At 33.6% G+C, this 18,640-nt stretch overlaps 4 protein-coding genes across 4 annotated transcripts in view; 3 read left to right on the forward strand and 1 right to left on the reverse strand.

Annotated features, from left to right (window-relative positions):
• Nucleotides 1-10,697, forward strand: part of LOC119610973 (PIH1 domain-containing protein 1-like) — a 34,628-nt gene extending 23,931 nt beyond the window's left edge. Inside the window, exons 3-5 of the mRNA XM_037966414.1 lie at nucleotides 9,564-10,267; nucleotides 10,334-10,477; nucleotides 10,542-10,697. Coding sequence (XP_037822342.1) covers nucleotides 9,564-10,267; nucleotides 10,334-10,477; nucleotides 10,542-10,577 — 884 coding nt within the window. The 3' untranslated portion in view covers nucleotides 10,578-10,697. The remainder of the gene's footprint in view (nucleotides 1-9,563; nucleotides 10,268-10,333; nucleotides 10,478-10,541) is intronic.
• LOC119610974 lies at nucleotides 4,877-6,784 on the forward strand. Its single transcript, XM_037966415.1, has 2 exons — nucleotides 4,877-6,265; nucleotides 6,340-6,784. Exons 1-2 carry the CDS (start codon nucleotides 5,321-5,323, stop codon nucleotides 6,502-6,504), a joined length of 1,110 nt encoding a protein of 369 aa, XP_037822343.1. The 5' UTR covers nucleotides 4,877-5,320; the 3' UTR covers nucleotides 6,505-6,784.
• Nucleotides 10,698-12,326: 1,629 nt separating the features above from the next.
• LOC119610977 (protein D1-like) lies at nucleotides 12,327-13,428 on the reverse strand. The gene has a single exon (XM_037966419.1). It carries the CDS (start codon nucleotides 13,296-13,298, stop codon nucleotides 12,507-12,509), a length of 792 nt encoding a protein of 263 aa, XP_037822347.1. The 5' UTR covers nucleotides 13,299-13,428; the 3' UTR covers nucleotides 12,327-12,506.
• A 3,256-nt stretch (nucleotides 13,429-16,684) lies between these two features.
• LOC119610978 (magnesium transporter NIPA2-like) lies at nucleotides 16,685-18,517 on the forward strand. Its single transcript, XM_037966420.1, is given in 4 exon segments — nucleotides 16,685-16,913; nucleotides 16,993-17,314; nucleotides 17,372-17,439; nucleotides 17,441-18,517. Coding segments are annotated over 3 exon segments (1,143 nt in total). The 5' UTR covers nucleotides 16,685-16,913; nucleotides 16,993-17,025; the 3' UTR covers nucleotides 18,227-18,517.
• The last annotated feature ends 123 nt before the right edge of the window (nucleotides 18,518-18,640 follow it).

Genomic DNA, 18,640 nt, shown 5'->3' on the forward strand with positions numbered 1-18,640 from the left:
AACTAAACGCACGTTTTTTTATCTCTGTTATCATAATGATGACGCTAAAATTTCGTATTGTCATAATATTGATTAGTGTTAACAGAGTACTACATATATGCCAGAATAGCACTTTTTTTCTTTTTAATATATAAATTAAAATTGTCTAGTTACTAACATTTATGCTAAACTTATCGAAAAAATTGTTTTGCTAAATCATTTAAAATAATCTTATTTATTAAAAAATAAAAAAATCAGTCTCACTCTAGTCACAGTCAATAACGAAACGCACTGAGGAAACTATCAAACTTCGTTGGTTTGTTATTCCAAAATATATTTAAGATCAAGATAACTTTTTTCTTCTATTTCACAAATACAGACAGCCGACAAAGGTTTTATCAAATATACAAGATTTCAAAAAATATACACTTAAATTCAATGTAGAAATTCTTTTAAGAGAATCTTAATGTATTTGATGAGTAATTTTAACATAAATGTGGTTTTTATTTAAAATTTTTACATATTTGTGGTTCAATTTATTTACAAACTCCATAGCCTAGTGTTTGGAATCTAATTTACACGTGATACTTATGAATGTATAAAATAAATTTTAGTCATCATTGTTGAGGTTTTGAGAATTTTCTATACTCTTTTCAAACTACGCTAACTTTCTCAATTAAATTGCTCAGTGCTGCCAAAGTATCAAGAAAAAGCTCTCAATCTTATTGAACATTTTGCACGTCATTTATTATCGTGATAACGCTGATAAAAAAGTTTTAAACATTTTTATACCCTTCAACTAATATTTGAGACTTTTTAATGGGTTGTTAGTAGTACTGCTATTTGTAGTTATCAGCAAACGTGACCTCAATATAGACCGGCTGCTTTTTAAAACATTAATTATTGTAATGCAGGAAGAAAAAATTGAATTGTTTTAAATAAAATTTAAGCTAAAATTATATTTTCGCAAAAAAAAAAAAAAAAACAATTTATAACCCTATTTTACATAAATGAGTGGCGCCCTTTTGACATTTTAATAAAAAGTAAATTACATAAAGTTGAAAATCTGAAACTTTTTAAGAAAATAAAATTTTTATTCGATCTTTTGTAAGGGCGCATTTAACCCTCACACAGTGCTTTATAAAATTTTTTTAAATAATTCGGTATCTCTTGAACTATAGGAACTATGAGGCGTTATAAGGACCAGTAGGTAGTCCCTCTACGTTTATAATCCGAATAAATAAACTAAATAGTCTTTGAGAAGATCTACAAAATAACAATTTAGATGTAATATTTTTTTCATTTCAAAAATTATCGAATTTGGCGGTTCTATGGAGGCTTAGATTTTTTAATGTCCTGAAAATGGATATTTTGCATATACACATCTAACATCAATAGAAATCGTATTGCCAACTGAAACCTGGATCGGTCCATAATTGACCAAAAGTTAAAGATCGCAGCTAATTTAAAATCAAACAAAAATATTTAAATCAATTGGGTCCAAGAAAAAACTAAAACTTTCCTTATGCTGTTATACCATATAAGTCTACCAAGAACTTAATCAATCAAACCCGAAACTGTGAGAAAGATTGAGTTCAGTATATCCCGGACGTTTTATTTTGATCTTTCTAGCCCATTCTCATATGGCAACATATACACAATTTTAAATAAGTGATTTTTGATGTGGCCAAGGTCAAGGAATTGTGCTGCTTTTTTAGTTTGTAAAACCGCCGACGGAAAACAGTGCCACATATATGAATACACTGTCATAGATTGGAAACGATGTATCCGAAACCAAGTAAGCATTAAACTCTTCCTACATTACGACCTTAGATAGGTTAAGGAGAACACTCTTGATACCATTAAAGTGATTCCTAATTTGGAGGGTCTTCTGCTTTCTTTGGTTCCCGATAGAACTAACTGCTACTTCCTTGAAACTTTGATATAGTCCATATCATGAAAGAGTATTGTACCTTTCTGCGCTCTCGTAGAGTGATGTTGTTTACGAATATTCTTCTTCGTCTTAATTGCTTTGCAATTACTGTTACATGCGTAACCAATGCGATCTGGCATGAGTTTAATCAAACAGGGTCCAGTAAGTATACCAATTAGAAGTAAGTAACTTCTATCAAAGACCAAGTTCTATTAAGCTAATAGACTTGAGGTATGCAAAACTGTCAAAGCAGATATTAATAGTCAACATCTCAATGTTTAGTTCTCGGATATTTTAAACACCTATTTTAATATCTGGGTGAAAACAGTGAGGGAAAAAATTTTCGCTTGCTACCCCAAAATCGTTCTTTTTGCTGGATATTCCATGACCAATGCGACCATTTTTCAGTGGTCTTCACTCCGCGACCAAGGTATCGTAAGAGTGTCATACAAGAACGATCCGTTTGTTGAAAATTTTATTGTATTCTTATTTTCTCTAATGCCCTGAAAACACAAACAATTCAACAAAGTATCCTCAGAAATGAGGGTTCGAACTTTTTACGTTATAGTTGAGACTTGAAGGATTCCAAACTGTCTACGCAGATGGAAATGCTTAACATCTTGAGTTTCAGTTCTCTGTTCCTTGTTGCGACAGTATCGATTTTAGTCTGATATCAAGAGCAGATATGCCTTGCATTGGTCTGAAATACTTATTCCAATGTTACTCTTGCTTTCCAATTCAGTAGAATGTCTTGCAAATACAACATTCTGTGACCGTGTATTCTGATCGTTCAGTCTGCTATAAATATCGTGGAAATAATAACGGCTACTATTGTCACATGTCAGTTTGACAGTTTGCGTGCAATTTGGGCCATTGAATTTTAGTTTTCTAGTTCTTATTGTGACCGTATTGATGGCATACATTTTAGCCTGAAAGAACATTAGACAAGCTGATGAAGTCCAAGAAATCAATTTCATAGAATAAAATACATTCTAACCCAATACAAGTTTGATCCATCATAAACTTGGCACATGAATTCGTCTTCAACCTCTGAATCGGTGCGCCTATTATCAGTTGAATGGTGCCATGGCTGATGTATGCATGTTTCAGTGCATATTATGCAGTCGTCCGTGTCATTTCCAGTATGCAGATTTTCGAGGTTTAAGAAGGTATAAGTTATTTATATCGTGGATCTGCTAACCCCAATTGATATTACCAAATGCTGAGTTTTAATCAGAGTTTTCCATGGATATTTAAAAAAATCCTGAAATCATGGTACAATTCTGAGTGCGATTTGGTCCAACAGAATGTCTTGCATTATCAGACAGATCAGACCTTTTGTATAAAGGCTAGTTTTTAAGTTTATTTTAAGTACCAAAACTTTCAGATACATAATTGTATTTCCTAAAAGAATATTTCAATATTAGAGATTTCATCTCATTAGGAATTAAACCATAAGTTTGATTCAAATAGCAAGTCCAACTATCTAAACTTTTGCTGAAAATATGTCTTTCATTTAAAGTATTAAGCGCCCTGTTATTGTAATTCTGGTGCTACGATATGTCCAACTATAGAGCCATTTGTTGCTGCTGTCAACTGTATAACCAGTTTGTACTACTTTACAAAGTCTTTAAAAAGCTTTTTGTCTCTAACTCTTCTGAGTTCAATAGGTTTTTTTCGATACTACAATCATCTCAGATTGTATCAGGCGAATCAATGAAACTATTCATAACCATTGATCTTTAAAGTAATTGGATTTTGATAAATATGGCTGTACCTTATGTTACGGAGAAGATTCGAACTTTGCGGAGAATCTCATGCCTTATAACATATTTTGATGAGATTCGAAATATCCGGATAATCTTATGCCTTATAAAATTAAAAACATCTGGAATAAAATGGTTGAATAGAAATGGAATGATGGAAAGAACTTTCCTTTTTGGATGTCACCTTCAGTACAAAATAACTGTCAATGATCCAAAACTTATACACTTCTCAACATATAAACTTATGGTCACTGCAGAACCTACATACCCTACATGTCATAGAAAAGATATAAAGTAAAACTTTTTGTTTTCTGTGATAAAAACACTTCGATGTTTACAAAATGGCTGTTTAGCAAGAGAGTTAATTAGTTAAATGTTAAATTTACTTAATTCCAAATCATGTATTTCCCCCTTTAAATGTATGAAGTGTAAAAAATTTCAAAATGCAAAATTTCTTTATAAATTATGTATATATTTTCATTGTCTATTTTCATGTCCTTGAACTAATCTTCAAAAATCCTTAAATTACATATATACATATACAATTTAAGGTGGCTCTCATGCCCTTAAAACAGCATCAAGTGGTCTGGAAAAACGACGAGAATTTCTATTACAATTAGGTTTGGCGCGACATGAGGCATACGAATTGGCCAAAAACTCCAACTTTGATGTTAATGACTATCAGGTAAAATGTCAAAAATGGATTAATAATGGCGTTCAGCTAATTGAAGTCAATAATAGAATATTGAATGAAATACGTAGTGGAAACAGCTGGAACGAACCAGAAGACACATCATATTTTAAAAACCAAGATAATTACAACATGATGATCGTGGATATAACCAGCGTTATCGTTCTCGATCTCGTTCTCCTCCTTATAAAGTACAAAGAAATGATCATAGAGAAGAACGCTATCAACAATCAAGATCACGTTCACCTAATAGGCATTTCAATACAATGTATGGGAGGAAGAATGAACAAAAGTTTTTCTCTGGACATGAAGATGGAAGACGGGAAACTCGTAATGAATCTCCGCCTAGAAGTAATCGTAGAGAAGAATATGAAAGAAGAAATGAAGAATATTTTTTACAAGAAGACAATTTCAGAATGCGCCACCGCTCACGGTCCTATTCTCCACTTATTAATGCTGATCACGGCGTAGAAGAGCCTCATCTATCAAGATCACGTTCATCTATAAGACATTACGATGAGAGAAATTCTAATCAATATCAAGTAAGACGTAAACATGTTATCGATATAACGGAAGATAGGATTCGTGAACAATCTCGTTCTCCGCTTAGATGTGATAGTAGAGAAGAACGTTATCAAACATCAAGATCACATTATCCCATCGAGATTTTGATTCAATGCGAGGAAGAGAAAGAGAGAAATTTTTTTCAGATCGTAATGATTTCAGCAACGATGTACGAAGAGTTGCTATTCGTAAACATTCTCGATCATATTCTCCTTCTGAATACGATCGTAAGGAACAACAGTTTCATTTATCAAGATCACGTTCGCCACCTAGAGGTTTAATGAGCGAAACCCCGAACGCTCCCGTTCTCGTCCTTATTCTCCAATTAGCAATGATCGTAATGAAGAATTTTATTATTCATCAAAATCACGATCTCCCAACAGGAGAATGAACCAAGATTTTTCTTCTCAAGATATTAATTTCAGAGAAGGACTAAGAAGAGATACTAAACATTTTGAGCATTTAAGAGAAACTAAAGCTTCAACACAACCAAAACGTGAAATACCTTCTTTACTTACATTAGATGTTTTTGGAAATCAAACACCAGGATCCCAGAATATCTTTCAAAATCGCAATATTCCTTCACTCTTATCTTTACCCGTACCAGATTTAATAAATTTCCAACAACCGTCAACATCTGCTAAAGCAAACCGCATTAAACAGGAATCAAAGTTTGACAACAGGGGAAGAACCCAACCAATGAAAAGTAAGCCAACTACTTATGTTCAAACTACGGGAGAAAATTCAGGACTTAAGCAACACATAGCAGAAGTTCCCATCATAGAATCTGGCCTGAAGAAGCCATCACCCGGCAAATTAAAATTTAATCCACAAGATTATTGGTCACAATGGTGGCCGACCTATAAGTATATTGAATATTCAATACCAAAAATAAATCCAAACGACAGTGAAATAAAGGCATGCATCAAGTTCTTGTTTAAACCACCAACAAATAAATTTCGTCATAGCAAGAATTCACTTTTGAATAAAGGAGTGAGAATCATTATGAAAACAGTGGATATAAATGAAACAAATTATTATGTGCGTGACATCTATAAGTTATTCAAATTTAAAAAACATTTAGAAGATCCGAATTTTCAAAATCATTTAACGCCGCAGGAATTAAATTGTATCGCACCGGCATTGAGACAATTTCAAATTAAATCCACAATGGCTTATCTATATCAAGCTATGATTTGTAGATGGCACATTTCGCTGAATATAATGAAGAAAGTTCAAGCTGGAGAACCGATTCTCTCGAATTATGCTCGCAATTTACTCAATGACAAATGTTTTCATTATTTAGTCATGGAAGCTATACGAGAATTGAAGGTATATTTCTTAAAATTCTGTATAAATATATTTAATCATATAACAAAACTAACTTAAACTGTTTCCACTTTTAGAAAATGTGTCAACAAGATTGGCCTCAATTTGGAGAATTTTATAAAAATATTAAGGCGAAAAAAATTAATATTTATTCAATGGGCGTGGGTCCCGGCATGGATGTAAATAATGTTAATCCCATTGATAAATATAATAATGAAGACGATTATATTAATATTTATTAAGTGCTTACATCTAACGTACATACATAATTGCTTAAATAATATATGAAAAAACAATGCAAATTATTTTAAATTTAAATGTAATTTATAGAAATTTAATTCATACTAAAGCAGACTGACCACTTAAAATTTGTCATTTCCGAATTTGGACTTGCAATACATAAACCACACACTATGTATTATTATTTATTAAAATCACAAATGATAAATTTTTGTCCAATTTTGCATGAATTCCTTTTAAATATGGTAAATATATATTATGAATGAAAACCACCCAACAAAAGAGTGCATTATTCGTAAAATCACTGTTGCAATAGGAACCGAAGTAGTACAATATAGTAATCAACACATACCTAGAAACCAATCTAAATCCAAATTCCTGGATGTTGATACTTCTGGCAATTCGTTCTCATATTAATTTTTAAAAGAATATATCGATATTTAAAGATACTCATTCTCATATTCATTAAAATTTACAAGCGACCAAAACACAGTTCGACACTCGTTCTATGGGAAAAGTTCTTAAATCATTGATATTTGCTAAAATCCTTATCAGAGTCCTAAGACAACATCTATCCAGAACTATGAGTTGACTCTTTGTAATCCATTTTACTGTTCCCGGACTAGTTGATGGTGTCCCGGAATCTATGAAAAATCATAAATAAATTGCCACCATAGAGAAATATGGTTTAACATCAATCCCGTTGCTTTCAGCACTGACGGGCCACAAATACATTTATGAGATGGTACCTATCTATTGATGAGAACGTTGAAGAATCGCTCATTTTCATCTTCGTTTGTACGACAGCCGTTCTTAGCTTTATCCTACTTCGTTCAGTCGATGTTATTAATTTTTCGAACAGGTCGTGAAAAATCTCCTACGAACTACTCTCGTCAGTAGGAGAGGCTATCTCAGCGGTCTAGCTTTGAGCTCATCATCAGAAACAAAGCTAACTTCTCCAACTTCTGAGTGGCATCGGTTTCACATTCAGATCAGTCAGTAACTGTCCTCCATGCTCAACAATTCTGGCGTGAATTTTCGTTAAGATCAGGTCACTCATTCACGAACTTCCTTTGATTTCCTCTCTTCGAACAAGGGTTGGAGAGAGATCGAACTGTCGACCACGAAACCCCCCCCCCCCCCCGGGGGGCATGTTACCTTGACGAGATCTCCGCCGTGGTGTTATTGCAATCCCGGGGTATAAAGAGGTGGCCAATACCTCTGGCCGGGACTGAAAAATTGGTTACAGTCTTGCATAGATTGACAGAGGTCAGACCAGAGCACCGCATAATCTGGTACTACGGGTGGCCAGTTGCCTGCAGGACTATGTCCTGTCTGGTCAGTTGGTTGAGGTTCCTTCGGGATCCACGTAGTGGTTGTGGTTTAAACCCAAATTCGCGGGGAGAGTAAGTGGCAGTTAAAAGACTGATGCATGATAAAGTCAATATTTCGGGATAAGTTCGGTGCTGTTGCCGAAAACAACAGATACCCCACAGAGGAGTGACTGTGGGACTAAGCGTTGGAAATGAGTTGGTATTAATTTTATATGGTACGGGATGAATGTGAGATTCGGCGGGCCTTACCCCACCCGTCTACTTAATGAATGTGTCGTATGTTTTTCTCTTATGAAAGTGTCGTATGAATGAGATGTGTGCTGGGTTGAATGATGATGGTTGAAAGGTATCATATACATATGATACCATTGAATTTTCCTTCCTTGTCCAGATATGTTCAGAGTATACTCTGTTCATATCAGAATTACCACAGTGTGTCCCTTTGAATAGGAACAATGTCTACGGCTTATTGATGGATCGTACTTCGGCCCACCGGTTACGTCTCTAGGTGCTGTTGCCGAATCAACAGAGGCCATCCAATGGTCAGAGATTAGATAGCTCGAGTAATCCAGCAAAGTACTTGTGCATGGACCGGTCAAAGCCAATGTACAAAAATTGCCAAGTGAGTTCTTCATTGAAGAACAAAGGGGCGATGGTAGACCGTTCTCAAGTCTACCCAGTGGATGAAAAAGACCACCGTGAGATAAGGCCGCCAAGGCAGGTGCTCACGTTAAAACTCTCGACAGTCATGTCGACCACGACTTACACTCGAACTCAAGTTTCAGTTCTTCAAGTGATGTAGCCATCTATTCCTCTAACCTGCTAAATTTTTGGTTCAACTGGGCGAGTCTAGGATCACCTGGATTGGTATTTAGGATGTCATATCGTTCGTCTGGAAGCCTGGCTGATTCTGCTGGGAAGTGCGGCACACTATGGATATACGAACAGCAGGAATAAACGAACAGCTGTTCAGATGACAGTTTCGCGGAATTTCCTATATACATCTTAGACGTTGGAGGGAAATATGAGATCTTTGAAGATGACTGTTTTCTTTTGGTTTACGTATTGACGGTGTTCAGAGACGATAAAGTCGTTAGGTTGATGCAGACAAACGATTATGGGCATGTGATCTGATCTCTGAGAAACTATTGCTCGCCATGTGGCATAGTAGATTAGACCAGCACACGCAACCGTGATTATTGAATTCTAATCTGAATCTGTGATCTTTTTCAAGATGACAATTAACTAAATTAATACCCGGACTTCAGGACAATTTTAGATTCTTAAATTGTCGTTACAATTGTCTTGGTTGATATTCGTTGAACCTCGAGTCGTTGTGGTACGTGGAACCGATTGTCGTGTGAACGTAATACATTTTCATTTTTAAAGTTACACCAGGGAGTAGTACTACAGTAATATCAACTTAAACTATAATACCGTTACCTTTACAAACTTTGTATATCATTTGTATTTCATTAACTTTGAAGATTTTAACTTTTAAACTAATATCTTTAATTGGCTTCGAAAGAAGTGAAGGACGAGTGGAATTATTAATTTTAAATACCAAGAATATTGAGGACAGATGTAGGTAGGTAGATTTCAGAATTTGATTATGTTAGAGTTTACTACTGATATTTCAATAAAATAAAGACAAAATTGCGAAGAAAACTTATTAATTACAAAAAATCTTAATACCATAACTCTCTATTACTATTTCCTTCTTTCAGGATTTTGTATTAAAAGTTTCAAAGTCAATACCAATGAAAAATATTTTATCAATGTCTGCCAAGCCGAGGAAATTCCCTCTCCCGAAGACATTTCCGAAACTGAGTTAACGGCCATTCTAAATTCGGAAGAGCCAAGTTCATTTCGTATACCAATGAGCATATCGGAACCACGCACAACTAAAGATAAATCCAATAATCCCGTTGATGCAGTTGATATTGCCATCAATCCGAAATTCTTTATTAAAATTGAAAAATCTTTGCTATTTCGTGATTTCTTTTTGGCCCTCATCGCCGAGGCTCTCAACGATAAATACAATGTTCAGATTAAAGTTGACAAGGCTATAATTTTGAACAATCGCAAGTTCATTGGTACTCTGGTATCACATCGTGTGCGTAATAATGATGTTAAAACTGTATTGAGTTCTTATAAAAATCCCAGCAAAGAAGATGTGGAAAAACTTAAAACTCTTGAAGAATCAGCTGCAAAAGGTCCGAAACCTTTGGTGCAAGAAATTGATGTGAATGAATTGAAAGCCTTAAAACAAAAGACCGAACAAGTTAAGCAACAACAAACCACAGATTCTATACGCATTAAGAAAGAAATATCCCAAGCTGCTTCCATCTTACCCGATTATAAGTTGAGAGCACGCATTAAGAATGAAGCGGTAGAGGAAGTTCAAGCTGAATTTTATTTGCCAAAATGTGTAAGTAATTTGAATGTTTCCATAATTTATGACATTCGTCTAATTTTTCTTTGAATCTATATGTAGATTTCTTCTCATGAGTTGACTTTGGATATTGGCGAAGATCGTATACTTTTGGAATCCATGAAGCATGGCTACTTGTTTGATAAATTTGTCAATTATCGTTTAAATCAAGAGAAAGCTCGCGCCATATTTGATAAAACTAATAAGGTTTTTATAAAACGAATTTTATTCATTTATATCATAAAATACGTTTTTAAATTTTTAATTACAGATGCTCCAAATTCGCATTCCTGTTATGACGGCTTAGTCAAAAATCTTAGTTTCCAATGGCCAGTTGAGTTATGTTTGTGTATTTTTTATAATTTAAATTTTAATTTTCATTTACATATACATACATATAAATAAATATTACTATTTTAAATAGCAATTACAAACAACTTGTAGCAATAATTTAAATATAGCTGTAAAAAGCGATCGATCAAATAAATAGGAGCTGTAAAGTTTTTAAGCTTTAAACAAGTTTAAGAAATTCTGCTTATTAAAAATAATTTGATTAGTTTCCTAAAGTGGAAATTTATATTGAAATAATTTTATTTTTATTACTTTGCGGTAATCTTATTTATTTCATTAAATTTGAACATTTAATTAAAATTACGAACAATTATTTACCTTCATATCGTCAGCTAAAACAGAAATAGTATTAACGAACGAAAAAAATGCAAAAGTCCTTTTTTCCGTTGATTCTGATGTACTGCATCAAAAAAAATGTTCACAAACTCTTCATATGCAGCATTGTCAACTGTTAAACTAACTGATACGTTTTACCGTTTATCAATTTGTTTATTGAAGATAAATAAATCGTTCTGATTGTAACTATCTTTTCATCTAAACAGCTTTTGCTTGCCCTGTTCCACTGCCAGAGCCTTTTCCCGTACTGCCATCCTTACATTAGGACAGTCGGCCAGAAGTTTACAGATCATCTCAGTCTTCTCTGATGCCTTGGCAGCCTAGCTATAATTATTGTATGGCAATCTTTTAAACTCCGCAGCTCGCTCCGAAGACATGAGCTCCTTGATTATCAGGGTACTACTCTCTCTGCCTTTAGGCATACTGCAGCTTGATTTTGCAATCGTCACTGACCGTGATGTCGGGTTAGTCCTTACTTAGCAGGTCGAGCAGCCCGTCTATCGTGTTAATTTGTATATATTGGAAATCTTTTTAGGATCCCACTAGTTCAGAGGGACAGACCGTTATGGAATGCAAGTCTTTAAAAAAGGATTTTTTGTACGCAGCATTCCGATTGAATGAAAATATATAAAATTGTTTCGTTTTTCAACCGTCACTTTTTGAATTTTGTATAATATTGGACCTAGAAATGTAAAGTGATTCAATTGATGAAATGATAGTCTATAAAATGGCACTTTCTATTACTTTTTCGTTCTTTAACTGGTGTTTTTTATTTTTCTTGAATACATATATAACTTAAATCAGACAAAAAACCTCGTGATGGAATGAAAGTGAAAGCTTTTTGGTAATAATCAAATTTAAATAAACAAAAAGGACATAAAACTAATGACCCAGCATCCTGAATGATTACTGTTTATATAAACATATTGAAAAACACAGACTTTCTACAGAATGGCTTATGTTTACTTTTTTAATATCGATGAGGGTAGCGAATCACCCAGGGTAAGCTAGTTATTTATAAGACACAGTTCTTAAAATTTTTGTATTAGAAAACTTTAAAAATCCCTTAGCTGCCACGGCAATGGTACTAGTGATCTATGCACATATGTACATACATATATCCAAACCTAAAATTAATTAAATTTATTATCTCATAGAAATGCAAACTCTTGAAAACTATTTCTGTCATATTAAAACTACCCTACCTTTTCATAGAAAATACTCTTTTATTACATTTAATTTGCGAAAATAAATGAAAAAACAAAAACAAACATTTGGCAAGCAAAAAACAATACTACTTATTGAAATTTCACAAAACAGATGAAAGAACGTGTGTAATGAAAAACCAAATAAAAATGCATAAAACAGATTTATTGTATGACAATTCTATTTCAATTTATTTGTAATTTTGCAAGTTTTTAAAAAACAAATTTTTGCAAACGAAACTTGGTTTCTATGGTCTTCTAATTTCTAACAAGGAATTTTTTCCATTATGTAACTTCCAGCATAATGTAGATATTGAGATTTTTCAATTTTTCTGCTTGCCAATTTACTTGCCTTCCAATTTGGCATATAATTTGGGTACATAATCATCCCATTCAGCTTGATAAAAGTTGCCGGCAACTGGGTTACCCAATTGGTATTTCTTGGCAAAAGCAGCAATTTTGAAGCCACCACGGCCGTCACCACTGTTGTCGGGTAAACGTTTTTCATCGCAAGACAACTTGGAGGGTTGTTTGTAAACCAAAAAGACATAACGATGTAGACCAGTACCCTGTGGTGGTCCGGAACCAATGTAGTCAGACAAAACTTCACCATCACTGACCTTAGAACCGGGTACGTTGACTACCAGCCAATGGTGCCATTCACGGAAGGTGGGTTCCTTGCGACTGGGAGCATCAGGATCGGTCATGCAAACGGTGTAAAGAGCATTAGCATCAGCATTCCAGCTCAATTGTGGTTTATTTTGCACCTGCGTAGGTGTTAAAACATTGCCTTCTTTCACTTGCAGATCACCGTAGGTAACACTCAATACCTCAGTGGGAGCTGTATCGATAACATCAGGTACAACTTGATGTTCCTGGAAACTTTTCAACGACATTTTTGCAAAGTCTCGTTTTAAAGCAACGCTAATATTAGCCGACGATTTAGCCAAACAAACCGGTAAAGTTGAAGAGATTTTCTGACTGCAACAGTGATAGCTTCTGACAGCTAACAGGAAACTTCTCGACTTTGACAAAACAATTTGCTGTTGTTGTGTTTGTGCCGGCGTAGCAGCTGCGTGATATTTTATTAATGCTTTCGTCGTTTTTGTTGCACCACGAGATAAACGTACAAACATTTTCGAAAGAATACTTGTTTTTCAACAATCGACAAGCAATTGTGCACTGAAAAAATGCACTTGAAAACGGTTTTTTCGTGTACAATTTAAAATGTAAATAGCAGCGCAGTCGGCAGAGATTTGGTGCAGAGACTCGCGCCGAACAAAATAAACTACGGATGACAAACATTTCTGCGGCGGCTTAAAATCAATTGCAAGCAGTGTTGCCATTTTAGCACTTTCAGTGCTAGATTTAGCATTTTGCTTCAATGCATTTTGAAAATGCATTGAAGTTTTTTAAAATTATTTAAATGCTTTTTAGCATAATTTGCTTGCTAAAAAAAATGAAAAATATTTCTATATTTTCTATAAAAAATTAAGTATAGTTTAACTGATAAAAATATTACTGAAAATCAGTGGTTGGATATTGCAAAACAACATTGTGACAAAAATCTGATACAATGTATATAATTTTGAAAATTTTATCGGTGAAAATTAATTTAATGAATTGTCTATTTTTGTATTGTCATTGCTTTTTCTAATGCAGAACTTGAAAGGCTTTTTATATCAAAGGCTATAATTAAAATTCGAAATCGTATTTAAGCTGAACTTTTATGTTCAATAATACAAATTCGAAAAGAATTGAAATTTCAAAATGTATGCTGTTACACTTAAGGCCTTAATCATAAACAAATTTTAATTTTATACAAGTTTTATAAATCAAATTTAATATTAAAAATCTTTTACAAAATAAAATGTAGTTTATGAATACATAAAATATTATATTACAAATAAAATACGATCATTTGAAAAATATCAAAATGAGAATTACGATGAAGATATAGTACCAGAAATATTGGAGTCATACACTACATCATCAGTATTTTAATAAAAACTAAAAAAAACAAATATTTATATTGCTCTGTTAGATTAAAAAATTTTAGCACTTTTTTTTCTTCCGTAGAACATTTTAGCACTTAGTTTTTCAAGTTTTAGCATATTTTGAAATTCATTTTCCGGCAATTGATTGCATTGATTGCAAGTGGCTATCAGTAGGGTTCTATAAATCGACTTTCGAATAATCGAACAGACGACTTTTTGTCGAAAAAAGTCGAAGTTGACTATTTTGGTCCAAAAAGTCGATAACTCGACTATCGTCTGTGAAAAAAGTCGAAAAGTCGACTTTGTAAATAAAAGTCGAAAAGTCGACTTTGTAAATAAAAGTCGAAAAGTCAACTTTGTAAATAAAAGTCGAAAATTCTAAAAGTCGAAAAGTCGAATAAAGTCGAAAAAAGTCGAAAAGTCGTAAAAAGTCGAAAAAAGTCGGAAAAAGTCGAAAACCCGAAAATAGTAGAAATATGTAAAAAATATCGAAAATTTTAAAAAAGTGGAAAAAAGTAAGTAAGTAAAATAGTCGGAAAACTCGAAAAAAGTCAAAAAATAGTCGAAAATAGTCTAAAAGTAGAAAAAAATCGTAAAGTCGGAAAAAGTCGACTATTTCTAAAATACTTTAAGTCGAAAAGTCTAAAAGTCGACTTTTAATTAAATGAAAAAAGTCGAAAAATCGACTTGTCATAAAATGCAAAAAGTCGAAAAGTCGACTTTTCGTTTCAACTATAGAACCCTAATGACAAGTAAAGGAACACAGTTTTTTATGAAAAAGAGTTTAAAATGCCCATAGCATTTATATTTAGTTACAATTGTATTAAAAAACGCAGAAAATTAATTATTTAATTTATTAGAATAAAATTAGATTCGATTTACTTCCCACTAGATTTGTGTACTCTGTTTTAAAACGAGAAAAATTATGCGAATTCGTTTTTAAACGAGAAATTTACTCGGATTCGGTTTACAGAACAGGCAGGACTATGTAATATTATTTTGCCCAAATTTGCTTTTTATACCCTACACCACTTTAGTGGGGAGGGTATATTGGGTTTGTGCTGATGTTTGTAACGCACAATAATATTGGTCCTATACCCACCTTAAAGTATACCAATCGGCTCAGAATCATTTTCTGAGTCGATTTAGCTATGTCCGTCCGTCTGTCCGTCCGTCTGTCCGTCCGTCCATGTAAACCTTGTAATCAAACTACAGGTCGCAATTTTGAAGATAATTCAATGAAATTTGGTACATGATCTTCTATTGTCCCAGGGACGAAGCCTATTGAAAATGGTTAAGATCGGTCCATTATTTCACCTAGCCCCCATACAACTGAACCACTCGAATAGGGCTTTTAAAACTTGTAATCAAACTACAGGTCGCAATTTTGGAGATAATTTAATGAAATTTGGCACATGATCTTTTGGTATCGTAGACGAAGCCTATTGAAAATGGTTAACATCGGTCCATTATTTCACCTAGCCCCCATACAACTGAACCCCCGAATAGGGCTTTTAAAACTTGTAATCAAACTACAGGTCGCAATTTTGGAGATAATTCAATGAAATTTGGCACACGATCTTTTATGGTACCGTAGACGAGGCTTATTGAAAATGGTTACCATCGGTTTATTATTTCACCTAGCCCCCATACAACTGAACCCCCCGAATAGGGCTTTTAAAACTTGTAATCAAACTACAGGTCGCAATTTTGGAGATAATTCAATGAAATTTGGCACATGATCTTTTGTGGTACCGTAGATGAAGCCTGTCGGTCCATTATTTCACCTAGCCCCCATACAACTGAACCCGCCGAATAGGGCTTTTAAGTTCATAATTATGTTTAATATACACATATCTCGACAAAAAGCTGCAATAACCAAGTTGTATACAAGACTTGATGACCCCCACGAATTCATAATAGGTTCTCATATGACCCTAGCCCCTATGAAAAGCCCCCATCAAAATTTCACTTAAATGTCCACAATTTTATTCAACAATAAACGGCTTAAGTATGTATATCTAAGGCAAGGTACAATTCAACTTAAATGCTTTATTATGGCAACTAAATCACATTATATTTTTGTCAAAGGTGTAGGGTATTATATGGTCGGCCTCGCCCGACTATAACTTCTTACTTGTTTATTACTGAATAAATAAATAAAATATGTTTGTTTTTACGTTATTGATCATTTTCTTAATGTAAATTTTTTATATGTTTTATATGGAGAATAGGGTCAAATAAAGGCCGAACCTCGTAAAACTTAGAGAAAGTATTTGTTTTTAATTTTTAAGAATTTTTTATCCATCCCTGCATAATTTCTCACACAACTTGTTCTTGCTCTTTTTTGTTATAAATAATATATTGCTTCCAAAATCCCACTTTCTGATCTCTCGGATTCCGTTTTTATTTAAAATCGTTGAAAATTAAAACTAAACATAGTTGAAAACTTAGCCGGCTTACAGTCGATTTTAAGCCGCCGCCGACATATTTAGTGTCAGTCGCCGACGCCGTTAATATTTGTCGGCACAGGGCTTTGTAACAGCTACATTATTAATACTGTTAAAAAGGAAAACAATAAAAATATTTGTTCTGAAACGAAGGCCATTATTTTTAAGGGCAGTGGTTTTTCACCCCACAAAAACGTAAAGAATTTTTCTATACTTCCAATAAGAGATAACAAAAGTATTAAAGGACAATTATAATATTCTGTTCAAAAAACAATAAGATTATTAATTATTTAAGATATAAACAGTGAGTCATGTTTTTTCATTACAAAGTGTTTTTGTTGTTGTTAATGTTTTTATCTAATTTTCATTCACATTACGTCTAGAGTGGAGAAATAATTAATATAAAGTCAAAGCAAATGACAAGTGAAGCCCCTCAAGTGGGGCAATCAGCCTCTGCCTTGGCCGGCAGCAGTAGTACTTCATCTTCGATCAATTCGTCTACGCCCTCTTTATCAGAACTTTATGCACAGACTGATTTTTATATTGGAGTCGGTTTGGCTATTAGTTCGTGTTTCTTTATTGGATCGAGTTTTATTATAAAGAAAAAGGCACTAATCCGACTTAATCGTCATGGTGAAGTAAGAGCATCTGCTGGCGGCTTTGGTTATCTTAAGGAGTGGATATGGTGGGCTGGGTTATTAACAAGTAAGTTTTTGTTAATATTTTTTAACTATTTTTTAACTATTTCAAATTTCTTTTCAGTGGGTTTGGGTGAAGCTGCCAATTTTGCAGCGTATGCTTTTGCTCCCGCCTCACTTGTTACCCCGTTGGGGCGCTTTAAGCGTTATAATCTCTGCAGTAATGGCTTCCAGATTTCTCAACGAGAAACTAAATTTACTTGGCAAATTGGGTTGTTTCTTGTGCATTATTGGTTCCACGATTATTGTCCTACATTCGCCCAAGGAGAAAGAAATTGAAGATTTAGAAATACTGTTTGAAAAACTTCAAGATCCCGGTTTCATATTGTATGTCATTGTAATAATTGGTTCTACCATATTTGTAGCCTGTTTCGTAGCACCTCGCCATGGTCATTCAAATGTTGTCATCTATATATTTTTATGTTCGGGCATTGGTTCACTGACGGTTATGTCCTGCAAGGCTTTGGGTTTAGCCATACGTGATACTATAGCTGGAAAGAATGATTTTGCCACTTGGATGCCCTGGTTTTTGATATTGATAACCGTGACATTTATAGCCATACAAATGAATTACTTGAATAAGGCTTTGGATATATTCAATACGGGTATCGTAACACCTATTTATTATGTCATGTTTACCACGTTGGTTATAACCGCTTCGGCTATACTCTTTAAAGAATTCAGTCATATGCGTTTCGAAGATATATTGGGTGATATTTGTGGGTTTTTGGTGGTAATAAGCGCCGTATTTATGTTAAATGCCTTCAAGGATCTGGATATATCACTTAATGATGTTCGTGGTATAATGCGTCCAAAAATGCAAAGACTTAATCAATTTGACGAAGAAGTTTTGGTAACTGATGATTCCAAAGAACGTCGTTTCTCTTATGGTTCAGGGGACATTTACCGCAAGGCATGACATAAGCAACGTTATCAAGTTTAATATATGTTTTAATAACTTGATAATGTAATCCCTTTAGTGTACCCTTATTTATTTGTACTTTTAATTTTCCTTTATGAAAAAACTGTTATATTTTCTTTTTTGTTATTGAATGTGTTTATGTGCAAACATGAATTCAAAATTTAGTGTGGACTTTTGTCCTTAACTCCAAAAATTAACTAAATTTATAGTTATAAGTTAGTCGATAAGAAACTAAAAACATGCAATTGAAACAAATAAAATATGCAGAAATTTTTAGTGGACAACATACACATTTTTGTGAAATTTAATGTAGTTTTCCCTCAAAATACTCTAAATTCGCCTAATGTTTACTGCCCAACGTGTTTCAGATTCAAGTTCCACTTTTGCAAACAAAAAACTAGCACATTTTTT

This window comes from Lucilia sericata, unplaced genomic scaffold (assembly GCF_015586225.1).
Source record: "Lucilia sericata isolate MDLA Ls3-8-SP2 unplaced genomic scaffold, ASM1558622v1 Contig001329F_arrow, whole genome shotgun sequence".
Lineage (NCBI taxonomy): Eukaryota > Metazoa > Arthropoda > Insecta > Diptera > Calliphoridae > Lucilia > Lucilia sericata.